This window comes from Myxocyprinus asiaticus, chromosome 5 (genome assembly GCF_019703515.2).
Source record: "Myxocyprinus asiaticus isolate MX2 ecotype Aquarium Trade chromosome 5, UBuf_Myxa_2, whole genome shotgun sequence".
NCBI lineage: Eukaryota > Metazoa > Chordata > Actinopteri > Cypriniformes > Catostomidae > Myxocyprinus > Myxocyprinus asiaticus.
Window position 1 is genome coordinate 50,793,513 of NC_059348.1, and position 27,944 is coordinate 50,821,456.

General features: G+C 38.2%; 1 protein-coding gene across 2 annotated transcripts; it reads right to left on the reverse strand.

Moving 5' to 3' along the window:
* Nucleotides 1-1,301: 1,301 nt before the first annotated feature.
* On the reverse strand, nt 1,302-27,944 carry LOC127441087 (cullin-1). 2 transcript variants are annotated; one of them, XM_051698264.1, is made up of 22 exons: nt 27,747-27,944; nt 25,579-25,871; nt 24,965-25,142; nt 19,964-20,131; nt 19,825-19,875; nt 19,644-19,734; nt 19,389-19,552; nt 18,409-18,571; nt 17,993-18,123; nt 17,468-17,575; nt 17,241-17,347; nt 17,085-17,133; nt 16,657-16,788; nt 9,347-9,464; nt 9,172-9,248; nt 7,945-8,076; nt 7,664-7,756; nt 7,529-7,576; nt 7,340-7,422; nt 7,086-7,191; nt 2,159-2,272; nt 1,302-2,024 (listed from the first exon to the last, which is right to left on the reverse strand). In XM_051698264.1, the coding sequence occupies exons 2-22, from the start codon at nt 25,716-25,718 to the stop codon at nt 1,944-1,946; spliced, it is 2,334 nt and encodes a 777-aa protein (XP_051554224.1). In that variant the 5' UTR covers nt 25,719-25,871; nt 27,747-27,944; the 3' UTR covers nt 1,302-1,943. The 2 variants fall into 2 exon arrangements, with proteins under 2 accessions (XP_051554224.1, XP_051554225.1); XM_051698265.1 differs by lacking the exon at nt 7,529-7,576.

Here is a 27,944-nt window from a genome sequence, read left to right on the forward strand (position 1 = left end):
CAGAGCCAGCCAGATCCACCTCCGTTCCTGCTTGGTATCGGACTCCACTGCTATGTGTCTCTGAGTGATGACTACTAAATGCAGCCGGTGCCAGCCAGACATCACTTCAGTCTATTACGATGGACTTCAGGAGATTAACTGATGCCAAGTCCAACCATAAGACATGGAGTACTACATATGCCACTGCCTGAACACTGGATTTAGGATTGACATTACCGAAATTACTTGCTGGTTGAACAGCGATGCACCTCATTGATCTCTGCCTGCATCACCTTGGTCTAATGATGGACTCTAATTAATGGAATACATAGACTTTCAATTATTTGCCAACAAAAGCCTTCTTCGGCCAACTAACAAAGGACAATGCATCAATATGAACTTCTACATTTAATCCAGGCTGAACTTCGAAGACATTAGTCATTAATCTTACAGTTCATACAAAATCTTTGTTTAAACACTGGCCCTTAACATTTACTTAGTTTACTAATTTTAAACCATGACCTGCACATAACTAACATTGGCATTATATTCATGCTGGTTAGCCAGAGGGGAACTGGCCAACACAGTGAGCCTGGTTTCTCCCAAGGTTATTTTTCTCCATTAACCAACATCTTATGGAGTTTTGTTCCTTGCCACAGTCGCCTTCAGCCTACTCACAGTGGTTCTAAATACAATTATTTATTTTTATACACAATTTACAATATTTTTTAATCAAACTACACAATGATGACTAGAAGACTTTATAGATATTTCAGTTTCATATTCTGTTAATGTATGATTTTCTGTAAAGCTGCTTTGAAACGATGTGCGTTTTGAAAAGTGCTATACAAATAAAAATGACGATTCACGCTGGCGACATCTTTGATTTTTAATGGGAATGACAATGAGGTTGCAAGAGACAGAATTACCATCTCTTCAATGGCACGAACGGTATAAAGCTGTATAAAGCTCCTAGGTCGCATCTGATTTTCCACAACTCATGTTCTTTTTTTGTCCACTGAGAGTTCTTGAAAAGACATTTTTTCAACGTTTTGTCCACTGAACGATCCAAAACCCTTTTAAACTGAAGTACAGCCCATTGAAGAGACTGAGAGTCCCCCCTCCCCCCATGCGTGCATGAATAATTATGAATGTGCAAAGTGTTGTTTTAAGTAGTTTTAGATGGAGCATATCAGGTTACATGTCAACTACCTTTAGATGGCCAGTATATGCATAGTGTTTGCTAATGAATATTGAAAACATTTCCTTACGGCTGCATGAGTCTGTGTTTGTCAGCGACTCCACAGCATCAGAAATACAGAAACATTTAATTCTTTTATTTAACACACATTTAAAAAAGTGAAACACACTATACAAATGGTTTTCTGGTAGCAGGTAACAATGCAGAGTACACGTCTTCAGACCTGTCCAACTTGTTACTTCTTGGGAAGTGCAGCTAAAATTGCACCCTTTTCCTATTTTGTCTATTCATATCTTCCAGGCATAAACAATTTCCAGGCATCATAGCCCCTTCTCCAAGATTTCAATGTATCTTTATTTTTATTTTTGTTTCTTTCCTCATTTAAATGCTGAGAGGCTATAGCATGCTTAATGTGAAGGGTTTATTTCTGTTTGGGTTTTAAAAACCTGTAATGTTTAATTTAGCAAGAATAAAGCTCAAGATTTCTGTTTGTATGTACATTTTAAATGCAGTCTGTCCATCCAGGGTGGGTCGCTCCAATACAAGAGTGAGGTCCAGCTCCCACACGCACATTCACTGATGCACACACAGATCCTCCTCTTTTGTTTGTCCATTTTCCATTTAAAATTCCTTCTGTGCACATATTCCCATCAGCACAGGCCAAACATCAAAAGGAATGATATTTATTACCCGGGAGACAACTTAAAAAAAAAAAAAGTGAGAGTGAAAGAGACAGTGAAGATGTGGAGAAGCAATAAAATGTTTAGGCCAAGTAGCTATATGTGTCCTTTTCTCCATCCACCCGCTCCAGATATTCCTTCTCTATGAGGATGTCAATGCACTTCTGTAAGAGAGAAGACCAATCGTATTCAGCATTAGGTCTGTTGTTGGTTTCTGTGATGATCAAATGTCTAATTTCCCAACTTTGTAAATGTATCCTGTAAACCAGACTAGGTTTGTATGACACGAATAACCAACCTTGATGACTGGGACTCTGGGTTTGAATCTGGATGAAAGCTGGTTCAGAACTTCTGCCAGAAGCTGCTGGTGCTTCAGAACCTTCCTCATTTTCATGATTCTCACTATAGCCGCCTGCAGAAGTAATGTGTTTTTACAGGCATTCAGAATTTAATAAAAATCAGCTTTGCACTGCACGGTATGTACTGTGATTATCCTTTATAAAAAAATAAAAAAAAAAAAAAAAGTTTAATAAAAGGTTTAAAGGAGTATTCCGTGTTCAATACAAGTTAAACTTAATCGACAGCTTTTGTGCCATAATACTGATTACCACAAAAATTAATTTGAACTTGCCCCTCTTTTTTTTTTTTAAGCAAAAATCTGGGTTCCAGTGAGGCACATAAAATGGAAGTGAATGGGGGCCAATTTTTGAACGTTAAAATACTCACCTTTTTAAAAATATAGCCACAAAACTAACAATATATGGAAACATGATTTTAGTGTGATAAAATCACTTACAAACCTTTTCTTTGTAAAGTTATAGCCAATTTTACAACTTTGTTACCCATGATGATGCAATGTCAACAAACTTTAAACCCTTAAAATGACTGTAAAAATGTCAATTTAAACAACTTTTCAGCTCAAATAATACATGAGTTTTAACAGAATTAATGTAAGTGCTTTTATAAAATTAAAAGCTTCAATTTCTGCCTTTTAAACCGTCCAAAAATTGGCCCCATTCACTTCCATTGCACAGTTGAAGTCAGAAGTTTACATATACATTAAGTCATTAAAACAAATTTTTTAACCACTCCACAGATTTCATATTAGCAAACTATAGTTTTGTCAAGTCGTTTAGGACATCTACTTTGTGCATGACATGAGTAATTTTTCCAACAATTGTTTACAGACAGATTGTTTCACTTTTAATTGACTATATCACAATTCCAGTGAGTCAGAAGTTTACATACACTAAGTTAACTGTGCCTTTAAGCAGCTTGGAAAATTCCATAAAATGATGTCAATCATTTAGGCAATTAGCCAGTTAGCTTCTGATAGGCAAATTGGCTAATTGTAGTCAATTGGAGGTGTACCTGTGGATGTATTTTAAGGCCTACCTTAAAACTCAGTGCCTCTTTGCTTGACATAATGGAAAAATCAAAAGAAATCAGCCAAGACCTCAGAAAAAAAATTGTGGACCTCCACAAGTCTGGTTCATCCTTGGGAGTAATTTTCAAATGCCTGAAGGTACCACGTTCATCTGTACAAACAATAGTATGCAAGTATAAACACCATGGGACCATGCAGCCATCATACCGCTCAGGAAGGAGACTCATTCTGTCTCCTAGAGATGAGCGTAGTTTGGTGCGAAAAGTGCAAATCAATCCCAGAACAACAGCAAAGGACCTTGTGAAGATGCTGGAGGAAACAGGTAGACAAGTATCTATATCCACAGTAAAACTAGTCCTATATCGACATAACCTGAAAGGCTGCTCAGGAAGGAAGAAGCCACTGCTCCAAAACCGCCAAAAAAAGCCAGACTACAGTTTGCAAGTGCACATGGAAACAAAGATCTTACTTTTTGGAGAAATTTCCTGTGGTCTGATGAAACAAACATTTAACTTTTTGTCCATAATGACCATCGTTATGTTTTAGGAAAAAGGGTGAGGCTTGCAAGCCGAAGAACACCATCCCAACCATGAAGCGTGGGGGTGGCAGCATCATGTTGTGGGGGTGCTTTGCTGCAGGAGGGACTGGTGCACTTCACAAAATAGATGGCATCATGAGGAAGGAAAATTATGTGGATATATTGAAGCAACATCTCAAGACATCAGCCAGGATGTTAAAGCTCGGTCGCAAATGGGACTTCCAAATGGACAATGACCCCAAGCATACCTCCAAAGTTGTGGCAAAATGGCTTAAGGACAACAGAGTCAAGGTATTGGAGTGACCATCACAAAGCCCTGACCTCAGTCCGATAGAAAATTTGTGGGCAGAACTGAAAAGCGTGTGCGAGCAAGGAGGCTTACAAACCTGACTCAGTTTCACCAGTTCTGTCTGGAGAAATGGGCTGAACTTCCAGCAACTTATTGTGAGAAGCTTGTGGAAGGCTACCCAAAATGTTTGAACCAAGTTAAACAATTTAAAGACAATGCTACCAAATACTAACAAAGTGTATGTAAACTTCTGACCCACTGGGAATGTGATGAATGCAATAAAAGCTGAAATAATTCTCTCTACTATTATTCTGACATTTCACATTCTTAAAATAAAAGTAGTGATCCTAACTGACCCAAGACAGGGAATGTTTTCTACGATTAAATGTCAGGAAACCTTTAAATGTTTAAATGTATTTGGCTAAGGTGTATGTAAACTTCTGACTTCAACTGTAAGTGCCTCTCTGCAACCTTGATTTTTTATTTTTTATTTTAAGGAAGGATAAGTTGAAACTACTTGTGGTAATCAACATTATCCCACAAATGCTGTCGATTGAGTTTAACTTTTAACCTTTTAAATCATTGTCACATGACCTCGCTACAATTCACAGTTAATGCAGCTGTCCAGTTATCATCTCAGAAACATATGGTCATTTAACCTTTTGTATCCAATTTTGTGTAAAATGTCTTGTAAATCTTTTGGCAGTCCAGTCAAATAATAAGTCAAGGAAAAAATGTTTAAAATCACAGTTGGTGTCTCCATGGCAAATGCAGTGGGTCACTGGTTCGGAACTTAAGGGAGGCTCAGGGAACAAATGCCACTGATAGTTAAAAAAAATAGCCCCTGAAATTCAAAATATAGGGGCAAAAAAATGCCTGATGTTAAATTCCTCTATTTAGGCCTAATTATACACATTATTATTATACAGTATAAGTTGATTTTGATTGAATTTTATGGGTAAAAGGTAATAAACTCGCCATCTAATTTATCATGTGTGTTAATCAATGCTTAATTTTAAAGGGATAGCTCACCTAAAATGAAAATTCTCATCCTCATGCCATCCCAGATGCGTATGACTTACTTTCTTCTGCAGAACATGGATATAAATTTCTAGAAGAATCTTTCCGCTCTGTAGGTCCATACAATGCAAGTGAAAGGTGATCAGAACTTTAAAGCTCCAAAAAGCACATAAAGACACCATAAAAGTAATCCATGAGATCTAGTGGTTAAATGCATGTCATTATAGGTGTGGGTGAGAAACAGATCTATATTGAAGTCCTTTTTTTTTTTTTAAACTATAAATCTACTTTCACACAGCCCTCCTCCTATGTGCGATCACAAGAGTTGTTGTTCTGTTTTTTTTCCCCCGTTTTTTTTGCATTCTTTGTTCATATCGCCACCTACTGGGATTTTGGGCAAATCTGATTTTTTATTATTTTTCTTTGCTATCTCCTTCTGAATTTTTTCTTTCTCCTCCCTGCCCAGTTGGTGGCGATATGAACAAAGAATGCGAATAGGCAAATACCATAAAAAGAAGAATGTGGAAGTGAATATGAAAGAGCTGATTTATAGTAAAAAGGACTTAAATATTAATCCGTTTCTCACACTCATCACATCATATCTGACTTTGTGTTTTAAAAATGGAATCGTATATACTATATATAATTTTCATAAAGTAACTGGTTACGTAATTACTTGAGTAGTTTTTCGGCAAACTACTTATTTACTCTTACTTGTGTCATAATATTTCTGAGTACTTGTACTCAAATGAATTTCTTCACAAGCAGTACTTTTACTTGAGTAAAAAAAAAAAAAAAAAAAAAAAAATTACTCCCACTGTGTAACAGACTATATTGGACTTGATTTGGGCTTATTTTTGAAGCTGCTGTTGCATATTTTTCTTGAGAGAGTTGGCAATATTGCCAGCATCTCGTCTCATTATCTACAAACACCAACGCAGAGTGAAAGCACAGGACAGCGCCGGTTACAGCTACAAATGCACAAATTGTGTTTTGCTCCATCATTTGAGTCAGATGTAATTTCTTGGAGAAACACGATTTTAGTTTAAGCTTTTAAATGATGTCACTGTTATCTCAAAATTCAAACAATAAATGTTGTATTTATACTCTTTAATGGTGCGTGTGACAGATTGCGGTAGCTGGCCATTCAAACAGAATGGGGCACTGCACCCTCTGTCTCCAACTTAAAGCACGAAAAAAACATGAATGAACCTCTGAGGTACGTTAAAAGATACGGTCCAACTTACTGAAATGTGTCTTCTCTCATGCAATCACCCAGTCTGTTAATGTTGAAATGACAAAGGAGAAAATGAATGGGGAATATCTCGAGCCACAGAGCACCACTCACGGGACCAGCGCATATGTACACTGAACGTACACGTGAAAACCGGTTTTCATTCAATGTTACGGCCCAAGGAGGGAAACGTTCAAAAATAAAAATAATAATACCTTGGGTATTGTAAAATTTTTTAATGGCCTTATTTTTCACCAAATTGATTTAATACCTTTTAATACTTTTTAATGACCCGCGGATACCCTGCTGTATGTCCTTTTTGGAGCGTCAAAGTTCTGGCCACCATTCACTTGCATTGTATGGACCTACAGATATTCTTTTAAAAACCTTCATTTCCATTCTACAGAAGAAAGTAAGTCATACACATCTGGGATGGCATGAGGGTGAGTAAACGATGAGAAAATTCTCATTTTTGGGTAAACTATCCCTTTAAGTATTTGACATAATATAACCTAATATTTTTTATTTGGTTGGAAAGAAATGCCCAATTAAACGCCCCTGAAAATCAAATCCATGGTGCAAATCGTGCCCCTTAATGGAAAAGTTAATTTCTGGTGGGTCATAATGGTACTGGTTTTATTTACACACTGATAACTCCCATTCCATACACAGTACATACAGTGCATGGCTGCATACTGCAAAACTTTATTATTTATTATACATTTATTATTTATTTATTGAGTTTGGATGTACATACCTGTATCAGCAGTTTCCTGTCCTCCTCTATGTTTTTGTGTGTTGTTTCCTGTTCCTGTTTCTGCTCTGTTTTCATTGGCACATTAATGTTCACTCGCAGCTTTTTACTGGACAAAGTAATACAGTCAGACTTCAATATTCACAACCAAGTTTTGTTTTTAATCTGCTGCATTTCAGAGCACAATATGTTCTATGCAACCAAGTTATAGATTCAGAACTATTGTTTTTAAGGGGAGGAGCACTCAGTGTACCTACTTTTTATAACCAAGAAAGAGTTTTATGAGGGTGTCGGGTTTGAATTCCACTTCATCCACGTTTGCGTTCTCATCCTCTAGAACCTGAACAAAATCACACAGAATTGCGAATGAAAACTAAAAACGTACAATTTCATTGAATATTAGCATGTGCGTCTAATATTACTACTAAGAGGGAAAAGTCACTTACCAGCAACTTGGATTTCAATAATATTTGCAAAACCTGCACTAGTATGTCCTGAAATATATATTTTTTTAAAACTTGTCAACGTGCTGGAAAAACACAAATTCAGTATTTTTGTACTTATTCATTCTGTTCACATACTATTTTGATCTGTGTGCTGTCTGTCAGCTGCTGGACTGTATAAACATCTTCTGTGTTATACTGCAGCAGAATGGCCATCTGGAACGTGGACGCCTGCAGAGATGATTATTTTTAAACATATTTAAATGCAATTCAAGTCAACCACCAAGAAGACCAAATTCTACTTTATTTGACAAAAACAATAACAATCCCGGAATACTGTGTACCAGGACACTGGATGTTACTTCTAAAGGTTAATGCATGAAATATGCGGCATTCAAGTCACATTTATCTCATCACACCTGTAAGGTATAACGGTTTTTAAAGCAGTTGGTGACCAGTTCCCCTTTGGATAGGTGGTACAGCCAGGTGAGCTTGCGTCCGCTGTGTCTGCTGGCATAGAAGGCTGTGAACCTTTGGTAGCTCCTCTCCAACTGTGACAGAATAGACAGAAAATGCAGAATGCATTTTAAACCCTAGTAAACGGCCTATCTAGGCAACGTTTTTGAGCGTCAACACTATTCCAAACAGAAGACAGCAAAACTATGTTGCTTTCCAAAAAAATGCCAATTAATTTTAAATATGACTACATTTTTTCATCTGATAACAAATGCAAAATTTCACCCAATATTTTTCTGTTCTTTGTATTTTTTGTGCAATTAGAGTATCTAGTTTTTCGTAGGGACTAAAAATGAAATGTTTTTAATTTTGGTTCGTTCTGAGCAGAAACAGTATTTTTTTTGTTCCGGCATACCGCAGCCTCCTTTTAAAATGGTATACGGTTAGAATAAAATAATTAAAATGGTTAATAACGTTCTTTTTAAAAAGACAGTAGTCTGCTCTAAGGGTGGGTGATATACCAGATCTCACAAGAGAAACAAGGCACTTGTTTTTGTAAAACAAGCTCAAAATAAGGGACTTGCCACACCTAAAATTAGCAAAATAATAAGTAAATGTGGGGCAATTTTCAGGGGAGAAATCATAAGCATGGTATACAGTAGCCTATATAACGTAAATCCTTTTCAATAAATCTATGCTCAATATTAAATAAATCCCCTAAAATATTTAAAATATTAATCTGGCTACCTAAAATCAATTAATAGCCTAAATCTCTCACTCCTGCACACACTGGGTGGACTAAACTTCTCCTTTTGCGGGCCAAATTATTTTTTATTTAACATCAGAATAAAAGTACATGCTTGTGTTTTACTAAAAAAAAAAAAAGAGAGAAGCCTAATTTTTTCAGGCAATAGGAAGTGGTGTATTTCTGAGAAGTTGTGATGAAAATTCTGAAAAGGTGATAAAAAATTATAACAAAAACATTAACTGGTTATTAACTGGTTACCAGCATTTAAAAATAACATTTTCACTCTGGAACAATTGAAAGGGATTTCGTTCCTGTTTTTGATTAAGTTCTGAAAAAAACATTTATTTTCAGTTTTTGCTTTCCATCCTTGAACCGTTTCTAGTCCCTGGTTCTTAGGATAGCAAAATGCTAATGTTAGGGAATAGTGCGTTTCATGCGTTACCTCTGATGGCAGAGCAAAAGTGCAGGACTGCTGAAAGGGCCATGAACCTGAGCTCAGCACCTGGATGCTGAAGTCCACTACAACAAAAAAATAAAAAACATTTGTTACATTTGTAAACAACTTCAATCACTTTTAACATACATTTAATAGCACAGCAGACAAAAATGACACTCACGATCTAAAGGTTCTGAGTTTGTGAGATGTTTCTTGAATTGTTCGTTGAGGTCTTTGCTCACTCCAATATCCTGGAACATGCGCTGGAGTTTTGATGTGTACTCAAAGCCGCAAGCTTGCTGAAAATGACAAATCAACCAACAGTTATTCAAACATCAGCGTGATGTTCATTAGAGCTGGTTTCACTGTGCATCTTTAGACATGAGATTTTGTGACGAGATATTTATTTTTTCATTTTAGTATTTAGCAGCAACCCTCTTTCAGGTGATCCGATCACATCTGGTTAAAACTAAATACAGGTGGAAACGGGGTCTAAAAATATTTGTGATCGGATCACTAAAAACCACATATGGAGGCAGTCAAAAACACACGTGACCACGTCACATTTGAGGTGTTAACAGTAAGCCATCCTGAATGCGTCACGGACAGCAGTGAAGTGCCACCACTCACCTGTCAAACACTGCATTAAAACAAGAGTTTAAGCTTTGCAGGTAGCGAGCAGCTATAAAAAGAAATAACCACGCTTTCTTTGTCTTTATCACCTTTTTGTGATTTACACCGATCAGCCACAACATAAAAATCACCTGCCTAATATCGTGTAGGTCCCCCTCATTCCACCAAAACAGCTCTGACCATCGAGGCATGGACTCCACAAGACCCCTGAAGGTATAGTTGGGCCTCCATGGACCGGACTTGTTGGTCCATCACATCCCATAGATGCTCAACTGGATTGAGATCTGGGGAATTTGGAGACCAAGTCAACACCTTGAACTCTTTGTCATGTTCCTCAAATCATTCCTGAACAATTTTTGCAGTGTGGCAGGACGCATTATCCTGCTGAAAGAAGCCACTGCCATCAGGGAATACCGTTGCCATGAAGGGGTGTATGTGGTCTGCAACAATCTTTAGGTAGGTGGTACGTGTCAAAGTAACATCCACATGAATGCCAGGACCCAAGGTTTCTCAGCATAACATTGCCCAGAGCATCACACAGCATCCGCCAGCCTGCCTTCTTCCCATGGTGCATCCTGCTCCCATCTCTTCCCCAGGTAAACTACGCACATGCACCCAGCCGTCCACATGATCTAAAAGAAAACGTGATACATCAGACCAGGCCACCTTCTTCCATTGCTCCACGGTCCAGTTCTGACACTCACGTGCCATTGTAGGCACTTTCGGTGGTGGACAGGGGTCAGCATGGGCACTCTGACCGGTCTGCGGCTAGGCAGCCCCATATGCAGCAAGCTGCGATGCACTGTGTGATCCGACACCTTTCTATTATAGCCAGCATTATGTTTACAGCAATTTGTGCTAAAGTAGCTCTTCTGTGGGATCGGACCAGACAGGCTAGCCTTCGCTCCCCACGCGCATCAATGAGCCTTGGGTGTCCATGACCCTGTCGCCGGTTCTCCTTCCTTGGACCACTTTTGCTACTAACCACTGCATACCGGAAACACTGCACAAGACCTGCCGTTTTGGAGATGCTCTGACCCAGTCGTCTAGCCATCACAATTTTGCCCTTGTCAAAGTCGCTCAGAACCTTACGCTTGTCAATTATTCCTGCTTCCAACACATGAAATTCATGAACTGACTGTTAACTCGCTGCCTAATATATCCCACCCCTTGACAGGTGCATTGTAATGAGATAATAAATGTTATTTACTTCACCTGTCAGTTGTTTTAATGTTGTGGCTGATCAGTGTATTATGATGCAGTAATACACTGACAAAGTGATTGAGGTATGTTGTCATGACATCAAAGACCATTCCCCTTTGAAATCCAAACACAAGTGATCACAGAAGGTGCATTTAAATGACCTGGTGTAAACAGCGACGTGTCTCGCCTGACAACATGTGATAGGATCACCCCAAACGCTTAATACCAGGTGTTACAGATGCTCTTTTCAGAAATGCCAGTTTTCTTAAAGAGACAGTACTGGTTTTAGCACATGTTCTACAAATCAATGTAAATACTTGTAAATAGCACAAATTATGCATGAACAGCCCTCTATATAGCGAGTAAATCACTCGCATATGTGACCAAATTTTGCACTATGCAACTAAAATATGTATTTTATTAGCCACTGGAGAGTAAATATTCAGATTTTACTCGCCAGAGATGGAGTTGTGTAGTGACGAAGAACTTGAGCGGTGCGATCCTTTAACTGAATAAGAGGCCATTAAGATGGATTCAGTCTCGTCTTTTACAGCGTGTTGTGTCTTGTGAGCGCCCTGAAGGAAACTGACCTTATTTGGCTGCAGTGGGTCTGGGTCTGTTGGGTTTGCACAGTCTCCATCACTTAAGTTGAGCCTTGGAATGTTACTGACATTGCATTTAACAACGTCAACTCTGACTCTGGTTAAATTTTCCCCCGGACTTTTTTCACAACATTGTCCGTTTTAAAGCATGGCTACAGACCAGTAATGTGCCAGTTGGATGTCTGTTAGAAGATAAAAGTGTCGCAAAACTCGAGAGCTCGTAGATATGAATTTGAGAATGTGTTCAATAAATATTTGTTCAAGCAAGTCATACACATTATACAAGTAAAAGATTTATTTTTGCTCCGTTCCATGTATTTTGTATCCAAAGACGAGACCCAGGCACCCCATCTACATTTTATATCTCTTTAAAATAATTTCTGTTATTTACATTCAGTTGGTGATCAAAAAGATAAAAACATTATTTCTAATCATACATTGCACGGATGAGGGAAAAACCATTGTGCAACTTCTCGCTCGCTAATGTGCGCTGCGCTCATTCAACCGTAAACACTTGCTCACGGAGCTGATCTGTTAAAGAGACAGTACCAATTTAGCACTTGTTATACATATCAATATAAACTCAATATAAATCGCACAAGTGAATATAAACAAAATGTAGTAATGTAGTAAGTGTAATAAATGTGTAAATAAATATTTAAAAGGCACAATCATGCACTGTGAAATATTTTAACTTCAGTAAATATGAAAGAATTTATAAAATAGGCTTGTGCCGCATCTATGCAAGAGTTTTGTAAAAAAAAAATTTTTTTTGCATAGTAGTTTTGATTTAGTAGCACTTTTATATTATATTTTATATAATTATTAATTCTATTTTCATAAGGTTCCAGCCTTGTGAATATTTAGTAAAAAATGTGTATGAAATTTCAAACAGTGACAACAGCTCGTCTCATTATTAAAAATGTAATTTCATGACATCATATAAATTGATAGAATGTGATATTTTTACATTTGTACACACGCTAAAATGTGATTTAAAGGATCAAAAGCGAACTATGAAAATAAAATGTAAAATCTTGCATACTATATTACGTGAAATCATATATATGAAAACTAATATATATTGTTTATACACTGATCAGCCACAACCACCTGCCTAATATTGTGTAGGTCCCCCTCGTTCCGCCAAGGCAGCGCCAACCCGCATCTCAGAATAGCATTCTGAGATGATATTCTTCTCACCACAATTGTACAGAGCGGTTATCTGAGTTACCGTACACTTTATCAGCTCGAACCAGTCTGGCCATTCTCTGTTGACCTCTCTCATCAACAAGGCATTTCCGCACACAGAACTGACGCTCACTGAATGTTTTTTGTTTTTGGCACAATTCTGAGTAAATTCTAGAGACTGCTGTGTGTGAAAATCCCAGGAGATCAGCAGTTACAGAAATACTCAAACCAGCCCGTCTGGCACTGTCATTGCCCCTCGGGTACTCGATGAGTAATTTGTCAGAGTACTCGAGTAGACAAAATGACCAAAATACCCATCCCTAGTAGAGAGCAGAATTCATGTTTCCTTCAAATATTGCAAGTCGCCCTGGCCCTGAAGCAGCAAAGCATCCCCAAACCACCACACTACCACCATCATGCTTGCCTGTAGGTATGATGTTCTTTTTGTGGAATTCCGTGTTTAATTTACGCCAGATGTAACGGGACCCTGTCTTCCAAACAGTTCCACTTTTGACTCATCAGTCCACAGAACATTCTCCCAAAAGGTCTGAGGATCATCAAGGTGTGTTTTGGCAAAATTCAGATGAGTCTTAATGTTCTTCTAAGTTAGCAGTGGTTAGCAGTGGTTTTCACCTCGCCACTCTGCCATGGATGGAATTTTTGGCCAGCATTTTTCTGATAGTGGAGTCATGAACAGTGATCTTAATTGATGTGAGAGAGGCCTGCAGTTCCTTGGATGTTGTCCTTGGCTTTTTTGTGACTTCCTAGATGAGTCATCGCTGTGCTCTTGGAGGAATTTTGGAAGGTCTGCCACTTCTGGGAAGGTTCACTACTGTGCCAAGTTTTCTCCATTTGGAAATTATGGCTCTCACTGTGGTTCTTTGGAGTCCCAGAGCCCAGACTGATGTATTTCAATCATCCTTTTCCTCATCATTTCTGGAATTTCTTTCGACCTTGACATAGTGTGCTACTGGGTGAGACCTTTTAGCCAACTACATGCTGCTGAAAAAATTATATTTATGTGTTGATTTTATTTTATAGGGATGGCAGTAAACAGGCCTGGGTGTGTCTAGTCCAGCTGAACCCCATTATGAATGCAGTTTCATAGATTTGGGGATTTAGTAAATACTTTTTCACACAGGCTCAGTTTGTATTGGATAACTTTTTTGCTTCAATAAATAACATTATCATTTACAAACTGCATTTTGTGTTTTGTGGAGATTGCCTTTTTTTATGTTAGATTTTGTTTGAATTTTTGAAACAGTTTAGTTTGAGATATACACAAAAACAGAAGAAATCAGCACAATTTTCACAGCACTATATATATATATATATATATATATATATATATATATATATATATATATACACACACACACACACACACACACAAATATATCTACAGTGCATTCAGAAAGTATTCAGACCCTTCTATTTTTTTCACATTTTGTTATGTTGCAGCCTTGTGCTAAAATGCTTTAAATTATTTTTATTTTTTCACATTAATCTACACTCTATACCCCATAATGACAAAGCAAAAACCAGATTTTTGATAACTTTGCAAATTTATTAAAAAGAAAAACTGATATATCATGTTGACATAAGTATTCAGACCCTTTGCTATTTACTTGAAACCAATCGAACATCTCTGCAGATACCTGAAAATGGCGGTCCACCGACGGTCCCCATCCAACCTGACAGAGCTTGAGAGGATCTGCAGTGAAGAATGGCAGAAAATCCCCAAATCCAGGTGTGCAAAGCTTGTTGCATCATACCCAAAATGACTTGAGGCTGTAACCACTGCCAAAGGTGCTTCAACTAAATACTGAGTTAAGGATCTGAATTAGGGCTGCAACTAACAATTATTTTCGATTAATCTAACGATTATTAGAACGATTATTCTACTATTCGTCGATTACTGCAACGATTAATCATTAGCTCTTATCCAACTATTCATCTTAAAAGGTTGTATTAAACGTGAATACAACAAAAAAGAGGACAAAATCATCTTATAAAAATACCTCTGTCAGAGCCGTAGCCTAGCGGGCTGCGCTCATGACATGTGGTGCTGATGCATCGTGGGTGACCCGAGTTCGAGTCCCGGCTTGTGAGGTCCTTTCCCGATCCCATTCTCACTCTTCTCCCCTGTCATTTCCTGTCTCCTCTCCACTAACTCTGTCATTAAAAAGCCTACAAAAGGCCAAATAAATAAATAAATAAAAATACCTCTAAATCACATTCACTGAATTACAAGGAAAAAGACACTTGGATTTTTATTCAATTTACTTCATTAAAAAATTAACTGCAAATTTTTTTATTGTGATCAAGTGTTTTTGTCTTGTTTTCCACTTAAAATGATCTAAAAATCATATAAGATATTTAGACCTGCTTTCAGAGAATGTATCCTGAATACAAGTATATTTTGTATATAAGTGTATTGTTTCACTTGTTCATATGTCTGCCAGTGCAGTAAAGACAAAATATACTTGTATTCAATATATAATCTTTGAAAGCAAGACTAAATATCTTATATGTTGCTTCTCAGGTAAATGTATCTTGTTTTAAGGATTTTTTGATATTTTAAATATATATTAAATATTATATTCAACATTCTCTAACATTTTTTTCTTCTGCAGTACAGCTCTTAAAGTAAATGCATGTAAGGACTTTTAGATATTTATATTGGAAAACAAACCAAAAAAGACAAATCAATAACCATTTTTCTTTTTTTTGCATTGTATATTGGGCTAAGACTACACTCTCTCGCCTTTTTGTTCACTTTGATCCATCTTTAACTCACCAAAAAAACAAAACTCTCTATTCTTAACAGAGCTGCATATCGCAGATTTTCTTCATAAGATACACACTGTGACGCATATATTACGATTCACTATGTTGCAAGCCATCATGTTAAAATCTAGCTGCAGCGAGCGTGCAAAGTACGAGTGTCTCCGCGCAAGAAGGTTTATCAACCGGTAGATGTCTGAAACGCTCTCGCTCTGTTTTTCATAGAGAAATGCCAGTTTCGGAGTTTGTGCTTACTAACACAACCCGCTTCCTTATTATGTGAACTTTAATAAAGGATGCATTAAACATAACGCCAGACTGTTTCATTTTTAGACGCTCTGACAGGCAAGGTTTGCTCAAGCGGAATGCCAGATCCGGCTTAGCTTTATTTCAAGTCAGGACGACACTTCTTCTGTATTATTTTGTATTTTTGTAGTATAATTCCCCTCATACTTTGCGATATACATCACCTTATGCTGTTGGAAATTTTGGAGTGCATCTGGACTGTGAGCTGTGTCTTCTTCCTCTCCTCGATCCAACTCGAGCTGAAGTGCTGCTCTCACGCATCATCATTAGATTTTCATATGATCTTGTTTTACGCTAAATGAGATCAAACGACTATTTGACAATGACATTTTTTGTCGATAACGTCGACTAATCGTTTCAGCCTTACTCTGAATGCTTATGTCAATGTGATATTTCAGTTTTTTCTTTTTAATAAATTTGCAGTTATCAAAAATCTAGTTTTTGCTTTGCCAATATGGGGTATGGAGTGTAGATTGATGTGAAAAAAATAATTTAAAGCATTATAGCGACCACGAGGAGGTTACCCCATGTGACTCTACCCTCCCTAGCAACCAGGCCAATTTGGTTGCTTAGGAGACCTGGCTGGAGTCACTCAGCACGCCCTGGGATTCGAACTAGCAAGATAGTGAACTCCAGGGGTGGTAGCCAACATATTTTACCACTGAGCTACCCAGGCCCCTAGCACTGGTACTTTTGACATCCCTACTAGTCAGCACAGACGGAATCTGAACTTTTGTTTTACTGAGATGATGGGGGAAAATGGTTGTACTTTAAGTTTGGAGATCATGCTGGCTTCTGCGTCATCACTGGCACTGTTCTGATGGACCAGACGTTTGGCCAGCATCTTCGCGTAGAACTTCTGGAACACGTCCTTGTCCTCAATGTACTTGAACACCACCATCTACAATGAAAAATGAACACAAAGAGAGAAGGCGAGATCAATATACACAAATACTTCCCTATAAGGATTTTTACAAATTGACTGCAACCAAAATGAGCATTTTCAGACCAATTAATTTTAGAGCTGGGAGCCACTAAAATTTACTATATATATATATTCACTACAGAAATTTCCCAGACTTTTCAAGATTTGTAAAATTTCCATCACATTTCCAGGCCTGGAAATCTCGTTCTAAATATTCCCAAAGCAAATAGTGATATAGAAAATCACAATTAATCCAATTATATAAAACGCACCACTTGATTGAGTGTGTCTTCAAGTTCTGCCTCCTCTGGGTTTTTGGAGCTAAAAAATAAAACAACTGAATTCAATCCAAATTCATGAAACAAGCAGAATTGTCCGCAAAATGATTCTTATAAAAACTTTCTCATTCAATTCAATTCAATGCACACCTTTTCTTGAGCAGAGAGTCGCAGTATCTGGCAAGTAGTTCAGGAGATTTGCTGGAGGACTGAACCATCTTGGTAACAGCATTGTTATTAATGAAGCGTCCACAAGCCTGGGCGGAAAGAAAATACCTGTTTAAATACTTAAAAATGCGCAAAATCTATTCATGCGAGACCATGAACTGCTCGGCTAACTCAAACTCGACTACACACTGCAGAAAAGTTGGTAATACCTTGTCTAGAGCAGCCACAAAACCAGCATCATTGTTGAATGCAGACATCACCAAGGCATTGTACTTCTTGTGGACATCCAAAATAGTCTGGACGTACATTTTGGGGTCCTATAAGAAAATAAAAGTATTCACAGCAGTTCTCAACTGACCACATGTGTTGGCTCAAAGATCAAATCAAAAGCATGATGATAGCATAATCTTCATACAAAAATCATCTGATGCACATTGTCTTGTTGCACAGGTTTTTAAATCAGTCCACTGGGAATCAAAGTTTAAAAAGGTTTAAAAAGCAAAAGAAAAAAGTTCAAGGCGTCAAATCTTTGAAAGATATTAAAGAGTTTGGCTTGAAATATTTAGAAACATGTAAATAAGCTATCCTAGAGCACACATGTATATTCCATTTTCCTAGTTATATGCAAATTTAGATGTACCTGCCTATAAACGTCACATAAAATAAAGCGCGGTTAGCTATTTTTCATGGTCTCTTCCTGTCTCTGAGGGCGGTTTATCTTCATATGGACTCACATTGAGAGCAGACTCTCCACATTTCTCGATGGCTGCCAGGCCTTGATTATAAATGTGTGTTTCCAGAAGTTTCTTCAGCTCTCCCAATCCATCTGTGATCCGTGACACGAGGTTATACATACGACCGAGATCTATAGAGAGAGAGAGAAAAAAAATGCCTAAAAAACTTTCTGTGGACAAGTGTTTTTGGCCCCTCTATTTAAATTAATTTAAAACAAACACATCCATAAGTGAAATACAAGACTGACCAAAGAAAGCTCAAACCCATTGCAGAGGCCTACGTGACTACTTCACGAGGAAGAGAGAGGGAAATATATTTATTGATAGAGAAGAGACGTGCATTACTTATAACATGCTACCCAAAAAAAATTCCACCCAAAATGATCAAAGACTAATTTACAGAAGTTCGTTCGCACCTTCGTTCTTGTCTGCGTCCAGAAGGTTCTGGAACTCCATGTGGAAGATCTCCAGATGCTTCTCGATGAGCACCTGCTCACACTTCCTGGCAAGCTCGTCCTGTGTGCTCTCGTGAAGGTACACCTGCACCCTCCTCTGCTCTTCCAGCAAACGGGCCTCTGCCTGCAAAACACAACCCAAATCTCAGTCACACCAACTAGAAAACACATTAAAAATGAATAAGAATGTGCATTCTTCTTGACTGCATTCTTTCCTCTTTAAAGGGATAGTTCACCCAAAAATGAAAATTCTCTCATCATTCACTCATCCTCACGCCATCCCAGATGTGCATTACTTTTTTTCTTCTGCAGAACCCAAATGAAGATTTTTTGAAAAATATCTCTGCTCTCTAGGTCTATACAATGCAAGTGAATGGTGATCAGTCCTTTGTAGCTCCAAAAATCACATAAAGGAAACATAGAAGTAATCCATAAGACTCCAGTGGTTAAATCCATATCTTCAGAAGTGATATTTTAGTGAGAGTGTGAGAGAGAAACAGATCAAAATTAAATCCTTTATTTACCCTAATATCCACTTTCACTTTTACATCTGAAGGTCAAATGTGGTGGCCGTTTAGTTTCACTTTCACATCTAAAAGTGAAAGTTTAAGTGGAGATTTAAAGTAAAAATGGACTTAAATAATTTTCTGTTTCTCACCCACACCTTTTATATTGTTTCTGAAGATATGGATTTAACCACTGGAGACTTATGGATTACTTTTATGTTTCCTTTGTGATTTTTGGAACTACAAAAGGTCTGATCACCATTCACTTGCATCGTGAGGACCTACAGAGCTGAGATATTTTTCTAACATTCTTCCGTTTGTGTTCTGCTAAAGAAAGTCATATACATCTGAGTTGGCATGAGGGTGAGTAAATGATGAGAGAATTTTCATTTTTGGGTGAACTATCCCTTTAAACACAAGCTATTTTGGCCTCACCTTCTTCATGTACTCTGTAACGGGATTTTGTTGTAAGAACTCTGTGCTTTCCCTTGTATAAAACCGTTCCGTGTCGGCCAGGAACTGAGTTTCAAAGTACTCCTTGTAGACCGACAGAGTTGGACCTTTAGCAAAGGCATCATCCTCATTGAGACCCAACTCAACTGCAGAAGATAAAGATAAACATCTCTGAGCTACTATACTAGAGTAGCAAATGTCATTTAGAAAATGACGTTGAAGTAAACAATGTCAAACCGTAAGACTGGACCACTCCACTGATGAGCCTGGTGTTGATGGTTTCTCCATTCCTCTCCTTCTCGATCAGCTTCAACACTGCATTTGTGACCTAAACGCAAAGGTACAAAAGACCTTTTGTTATAAGTCAGAGTTCCAGTCACATACCACTTTGACACTTGACTCCTGTTTCAGATATTACCTGCTTATTCAGCGGCCGAAACAAACATTCCCTCCACGTCACCAGAGCAAGCTGGCAAATTAGAAAAAACCCTCATAAGCTGTATAATATGAAATGGAATTGTGCAAAACAATGCAAAACAAGTTAAAGCAACACTTACAGAGTAGATTTCATAGATCCCTTTCCGGCCCTCATCGCACTCCCGGCGCACCCAGTGGCGGTTGAGGTAAGCACAGATCCCGTTGAGCACTTTACTGGAGAACCTATAGTCCTCCCACTGCTGCGTGTAGAACTTCAGCACACTCTCGTCCATTAGATCTTCTCCATCCTTAGGAGGACATTCAATATGGGACTTTAAAATCAGTCTCAAGAGATTAGACTTCTCTTGGTCTAAATTTTCAATGAGTATTTTAACGATTCAAACGTGAACGATTTGTTCCCTAGGCTACAGCTCTCCTTTGACAGCATAACTTGGTAAAAGTCAAGCATATTTCTGGAGGATGTCCTTGGGGCCAAGGTAAGGCCACAGTCCGTACAGCCAAGATTTTCCTCAACCCGCGGATGTACGCATCGTCGGCACATGTGCTGGACAATGACTGTACTAAATGAGTATAACAAAGCAGTTGTAGTGGGCATGCGTCAAACGCGTTCGTATTTGCTCCCGGTCAGAAAAGTACTTTTAAAGGCAACACAGTCGGCCAGGTGCAATCTGATCTGGAATGCAGAAACACGGCGCATATCTGGGTTTTTATGGTGCTTAACCTCTTAAACTCATTTTTGGCTGCCAACTACAATTTTTCACTCCCAAATTTAAAATCTTTCCTTACACACATAGAGTGGACTAATTGCAAAAAATTGGTCTCATCTTAGCTATCAGTTCATGAAAAGACCAGGTGTAAATGCCCTTCGAAACGCATTTGAGACTGATTGCAATCCGATCGCTCAAACCACTTCAGGAGGTGGTTTGAGACACATTCCAGATGAAACTGGTCAAGTGTAAATGCATCTGGCAGTTCAAGATGCATATGTAAACTTCACTCTGCCCAAACAGCACTACGTCAGCATAGGGAAAACATGAAATATAACAGCTGCTACCAAGTATTTGCATAGGGCTCATGTTGTGCAATAAATAACAACAAATTAAGACGAGGATGCATGTTTTTTTTCTTCATTTATTTGATGCAGATCGCTGAAGAAACTAAAACTAAACACTGGCAATGAGCGCACCTGACGTGCATGGCGCATCTTGCCTATGAGAAGTCTAGAGAGGGGGAAATACACAGCGTACACAAAAACAGAAACACACACGCACTGTTCAAAGTCAGTAGGAATCAAATAGTAAATCGCATCTTTTACATTTTCTGTCCGGCACAAGCATAATCACAGAAGTGAACTCAGTGATATTTGCATACAGCACAGGAATTGAAGATCGGATTCATATCTGATTGGCGGAGAAACATTGATGTGGCCAAGTGTAAATAGAATGTGCTTATTCAATTGGATAGCAAACCAATCAGTAAAAACGCATGACGTGACCAAGTGTAAATGGGCCCTAATACTGTAAAGGGATGTTAATGATTAATCAAAATCAATTAATTGTTGTTAATAATTTGATAGATTAAGCTTATTGATCGTCGATTAATTAAATTCAGGACAAATGCTTTCAGTAATCATGATTACAGGCATTGATAAGGCTGTCTACATAGTCATCCGCCACTAGAGGGCGCTTGCAGGCTGCATGTCATGTCTTATCTGCTTCACAGAAGACGAGCCACACAGATCAAAGATTAAGCGTGCTCAATGTAAACAATTTGGGGCGTTTCTTTATAAATTAACATTGATGTTTTCTGGACACACCGTGATAGTGGATTAAAGCACAACACGACAACAAGCACCATTGGTCTCCTTGTTTTGTCGCAACCTACAATTACGCAAGTGATTGCTGGGAAAGGCACATTCAGCTGACATCTCAGCAGCACCAGAGAAACAGTTGCCTATGTTATGTACAGTGTTTTCGCAGCATGTTATGATTTGACTTAATTTCAAATAAAAAAATTCAAAGGTCCAAAATATCCCACCATCCACAATGTGAAGTTTTACTGAGCTCAAATATGTGATTTATCTTGATAGATATAAAGTATATTTAGATAGAAGTTATTTTAACAGTAATTCATTAACAGTAATTAAACATTCACAAATTTGTACTAAACATAGCCTAAATGTATTTAAATACACTGAACTAAGAATATTTTAAGAGGAAAATGCCAATACTTGCATTTCTGAAGAGTATTAATTTAAATTATATTTAAACAGTAGGCTACATGCACATATTATTTGGAGTCTTCCACATGTGTTTTGCGAGATTAACGTTAACGATTAGTCGATGAATTGATTGTTCATTTCCATGAAGATCAATTATGAAAACGTCTGAAAATGTACATCCCTAATACTGTATATGTTTATAATCTTATGATGAACAGAATAATAATTTAAAAAAATATATATATTTTTTGTTGTCCTAACTTCATAAGCATGTAAGTCTGGTTCTGTTTGCTCACTGCAAAAAGTCTTGTTTCATTCCACTAGATAGCAGCAAGTACTAGGAAAAATAATTTTTCATCCATCACCTATCACAAAATACAGCTGACCATTCACACCATAGAAATCCAGTCAATTTTAGATCGCATGCATTAGGGCTGTCAAATTAAATTTCGAAATACGAATATTCATCTAATTTAAGAAAAAAAATGCACATTTGAATGCAAAAAATGTGCATTCGAATTTTGGATGTGTGCCAAGCACTGACCATGACTTCAGATCGATCACATTCTTGTGCTAAAAAAGGCTAGACACAGTGCAACAAATACAGTTTAACAGAAAGCAGGTGTCTCAAGATGCTTTTTAAAGGTCTTTTTACTTAGACACAGCATCTAAAAATATTATTATAAATAATATTATTCAAATTTAGAAAATATTTAAGGTAAAAATTCGAATTTAGTTTCTCTGCTCAATTGACAGCCCTAGCATGCATGTTTCCCACTGTTTCACTGAATATCTCAGCATCTGAATGGACTAGAAACTCAGTCTAGGTGTTGTTGGAAAGCTAAGAACCTCTATAACAGGGGTCGGCAAAATTTTTGACATAGAGTGCCATTTTTTATTTTCCTGGTCAATGGCTGTGCCAAAATCAGATGACCCGAGTGAGTGGGATGGGGTGTAGAGGCGGACGAGATCAGTGATGTATGAGGGGGCAAGACCGTGTAAAGCTTTGAATGCTGTAAGGAGAATTTTGAATTGGATACGATAGGAGACAGGCAGCCAATGTAGCCTACAAAGTATGGGAGTGATGTGAGAGGATTTCTTTGAGTATGCGAGAACCCTAGCTGCTGAATTCTGGATGTATTGCAGTTTGTTTATTGTTTTACTCGGAAGGCCGGAAAAGAGGGCATTAATAAAGGCATGGAATCTTAAATATTTCTTATATTATGTCATACATTTTTTTTAAATCACACAGAGGGGTAATCACTAGTGCGCAAGCAACAGCGAGAGGAGCAGGCTATTTTATTTATATGAAGCTTTTCACACCTGCATTCCAATCTACATCTTGATGTAATCCTTCCTCATGATCACGCAGCGTGTTTTCATCAGCTGAATGGGAGGCTAAACAGTATTAATGTGTGACGAGACTCGCGCTGCATGTGCAAGCCATTCGCGCATCACAAGCTGATCAACTATTTAGCCCTTTTCGGTGAATCGCACCTGCAAAATCCTAAAACTTTATTTCCAGGATTAATTTATATTTTGAATAGACTCTTTTTGAACCACACGATGTGGGTTTATGTTTTCTCTTTTAATCGTTTAATGTCATCTTGAGTGTGACCATGGTTTAAGGTGTACCTGTATGCTGGGTTGGAAATCTCAAGGATTAATAGTGGTGTTTTCCTTATTACATCATGTGTTGTTCTGAAAGCAAAAAGAAACACCGAATGTAGTCTGTCATCTGTGCAGCTTGACCGAAGCAAAGCAGGCGTTTACTCACACGATTAACTGAAATTGAAGCGCTGCCGGCTCGTGATGCGCGAATGGCTTGCACGTGCTGCATGAGTCAGTTGGGTACTGTAGTCTCGTCACATTTTAACTTTTTGTTTAGCCTCCCATTTTGCTCATGAAAACACGCTTCGTGATCATTAGGCAGGATTACATCAAGATGTAGATTGGAATGCAGGTGCGAAATATATATACATAAAATAGTCTATTCCTCTCTCGCAGTTGCTGTCGTGCCAGTGATTACCCCTCTGTGTGCCAATGCTGGCACACGCGCCATAGGTTGCAGACCCCTGCTCTATAACATATGATTATTAATAGTTGATAACATTTTGCCGATGATTTGTTTATCACGCTTTTTCTGGTGGACTGCAATTTTTTCAGGACATCTGAGATTTAACATTGGATAGTTTTACCAAGCAAGCTCACAGACAGGTAAAAAATGGCTCATTTTGAAGAAAACAGCCTAAGGTAAAATCTGATTTGGTGTTTTGGCTACTTTTCATAGCAGACATGAGAGGTTTGTCTTTGTTGTCTTCTGGAGATCATATTTCTCTTTGTGATTCTTTTGATAATCTTTCGATCTGTGGTGTTAGGGTGCCAAAATAAACTATACAGTCACATTCCTGAATGAGAGCTTTCATTTGATATATGACTTGCCTATTTAAGTGCTTTATGAAAATCTTTTCTGTTCATTGCATATTTCTACATTACCTCTGGGTGGCGCTCACTTGTGGCGCAAAGTTTTAAAGGCTTTATTTTGTTATTTAATGGAGCAAATGCAAAAGTGATGGTATTCTTTGAAAATTTTAGTTTCTAAGCTATCAAATGGTCCCACAAACGAGTGACTTATGTATCAGGGGACTTCAACAATTTAAGCATCAACTAATCACATGCTTCTAACCCCGCTGAGTTGAAGAGGTTAAACACTATTTCTTAAGTCTCTTAGTAGATTTGTAGATGTTTTGATGTAAAGAATAATAGTAGAGACTTGTTTGAACTCTCTGAATTAATAATGCCTGCTTAAATATCAATTAATATTACAAAAGCTCTATTATAAATCTTCACCAGAAAAATCTGAACCAATTTCACAATGTGCCTTTTTTTGTAAACATACCTTTAGGAGGTTTGTAAGGTAATTCTTCAGAAATTCCTTCAGTCTTTTATAGAGTTCCAGCCCCACAAACTGAGCTCCTCCAGGTGAGGCGGTCTTCTTCGAAGGTTTGGACGGGGGGGCACCTGCACCGCGGGCCTGATTTGACTGATGCACACTTGTGCAATAATTATAGACATGCCTGGAAAAAAGAAAGTTAAGGCCACAACAGATTGCTTTTTTTTAACTAAAAGGTAAACACAGCAAATACAACAATGGATCTTATGTAAATAGGTTTCCTGAACACTTCCCTCATCTGCCACTGCTTGGCCAAACAGAGTCTAGGCTGATGCATGTCGCAAAATTTGCGCGACTTCTCAGTGCATTTATTTTTTGTAGACTTGACTTATCTGTTCATCTTTTTTAACAATGTGCTCACTGTTATAATGTGTTTGGTTACTTTTACTTGGTGAATTTCTAATTTTGTTTTAATGTCAGTGAAATTAGTCACACATCCATAATTTATACACTGAAAAAATTTATTGAGGAGACACTTATAAACTGTGCACTACTTTCCACTGTATTCATTTCAAATGTGAAAGTTTTTTATTCATTCATTATATTACAATGAAGGATACGTGTAGAGCTCCATGTAGCGTGACTTGGCCATGCTTTGGCGGGTGTACACCTGCTGTATCCCCGCTCGCAGATCATCCCAGATCTGGTCCAGCCCGATCTGCTTCAGACCATGAGGGGTCTGGGTCCTGTTTGACGACATCCTCTCTTCCCTGCTGCTGTGATTGTCACACCTCCTGACGCTTGATTGGCTCTCGTCCCTGTCACTCAAGAGCTACTCCTCCATAGAGTCTAGCAGCGAGAGAGGACGACGAGGAACGGACCCTCAGGGTACAGCGACAGACAGGAAAGAAACCTGTGAGGAACACAAGAGAGACACTAGAGTTAGTCTGTCTCAGTGTCTAATTCTGGTATGACTTGTACAACTATATGATGTAGCAAAAGGGTCAAATACAGTCCATCTCGAGAGTGGGCAAAGCGTCAGTCCCTTACAGAAGACATAGTGATGACTACAGAAGAAAATGACAGTGCTTTCCTCATTCTGCTGATGTATCCCCAGCAGGGACAAACATTCCTTGTATGGAATCTACTGTTCATTATATCCAGGGGTTCCCTTCTTGTATCCATGGCAACAACTCAAGGAATGGCAAATATTCAGCAAGAAGCCCTGAGTCGCAGCCGGTGCTGTAACCAAGCAAACTAACACTGCTCTGCTATTAGATTGTGACTTTAAAACAGCGATTTACTAAGGCAGAACAATACACTTGAGGGACAGAAGAACATCTGGGTTCAAAACTATGTTAATTAGCTTAGAATCGTCAGAGATTACAAAACAAGCACAGAGCAGCATAATTTGATCAGTCAGCATCATCACTGTATTATACAGCCTTTCTCAATAACAAGAAAGAGGTGGAAAATGATTTTCTTCTGCAGAACACAAAGATTTTTTAGAAGAATATATCAGCTCTGTTGGTCTATACAATGCAAGTGAATGGTGGCCAGAACTTTGAAGTTCCAAAAAGCACATAAAGTCAACATAAAAGTAATCTATGATGACCTGAGACGTGAGAAACAATATTTAAGTCCTTTTTTAAGATATCCACCTTTGACCAGCACCGACCAGTAAGTGGCGATATGCACGAAGAATGAAAATCGGCACAAAACAAAAAGTGAAGAGAAAGTGAAAGTGGAGACTTACGATAAAAAAGGACTTAAATATTGATCTGTTTCTCACTCACACCCATCATAAGACATGGATTTAACCAGTGGAGTCATATGGATGACTTTTATGCAGTCTTTATGTGCTTTTCGGAGCTTCAAAGTTCTTGCCACCATGATCCAGCATTGTATGGACATACAGAGCTGAAACTTGCTTCTAAAAATCTCTGTTTGTATGCTGCAAAAGAAAGACAGTCATACACATCTGTGATGACCTGGCTGGAATAATGGACCACCTGCCCATAAAAGCACAATCTCTTCTGATCTCTCATTGTCTCTCTTGATTTCTCATCTCTGATCATTCCAGGTTTTTGATGTTCTCCTTTGATCGCTGATCTCCACAATCTCTCCTGATGTCTCATCTGATATATTATGATTTCTCATCTCAGATTTCTCCAGATCTCTGATGATTCCTCTTAATTGCTTCCAATTTATCCAGATTTCCTAACTGGATCTGCGGATCCCTAACGTTCTCAACCTCTCCTGTTCTACAAACGTCCTCTCCACTCATGTTCTCTGATGATCTGTCCAGATATCGGATGTTTACTCCCAGTCTTTTCAGAGTGACATCAGTCAAGCGACACGACAAAACTAGCTTCATTTTAGTATAAAGTGAGCGATCTAGTTGTGTTGCGTCGCTCGCAGAGGACACATCAGGTAAAATCAGATCAGCAGAGCCAATAAGGGTGATTATTTTGTTTTGAATCACCACAGTGAACGTGTTATTATAGAGTAATGTTGCTGGTTTCAGCACGCCAGATCCTGCGTCCGTCCACACAACTCACACATATAATTAAAAGTGTGTTTATTTCTGTGTTTTCATGTAAATAGTGTAAATGGTGAGGCCTCAATACATAACATGCCACCAGCTCTCTATAAAACACTTACAGTCCCGCCAATACAGTCATGAGAGCAGAAGAACGTAATATTGATGATTAAAGATGAATAATTAATCACAACTGTGTGTGTTTGTGTTAAGGATTAAAGCTAACGGCTAATCTCGCGCTCTTACCATCATCCAGAAATAAAGACAATCATAAAGATGGATCTCTGCCGCCGCTCCGTCTACCAATTAACAAGTTTTACTTCAGAAACGCGACTTTCACGTGGCGAACTTTGATTTTTACTAATAAAATAAAAAAATAGCTACAACGAACACAGAAAACTCCGTCAGCGCGTGCTCACGGAAACACAGGGCGAACTCCGTCAC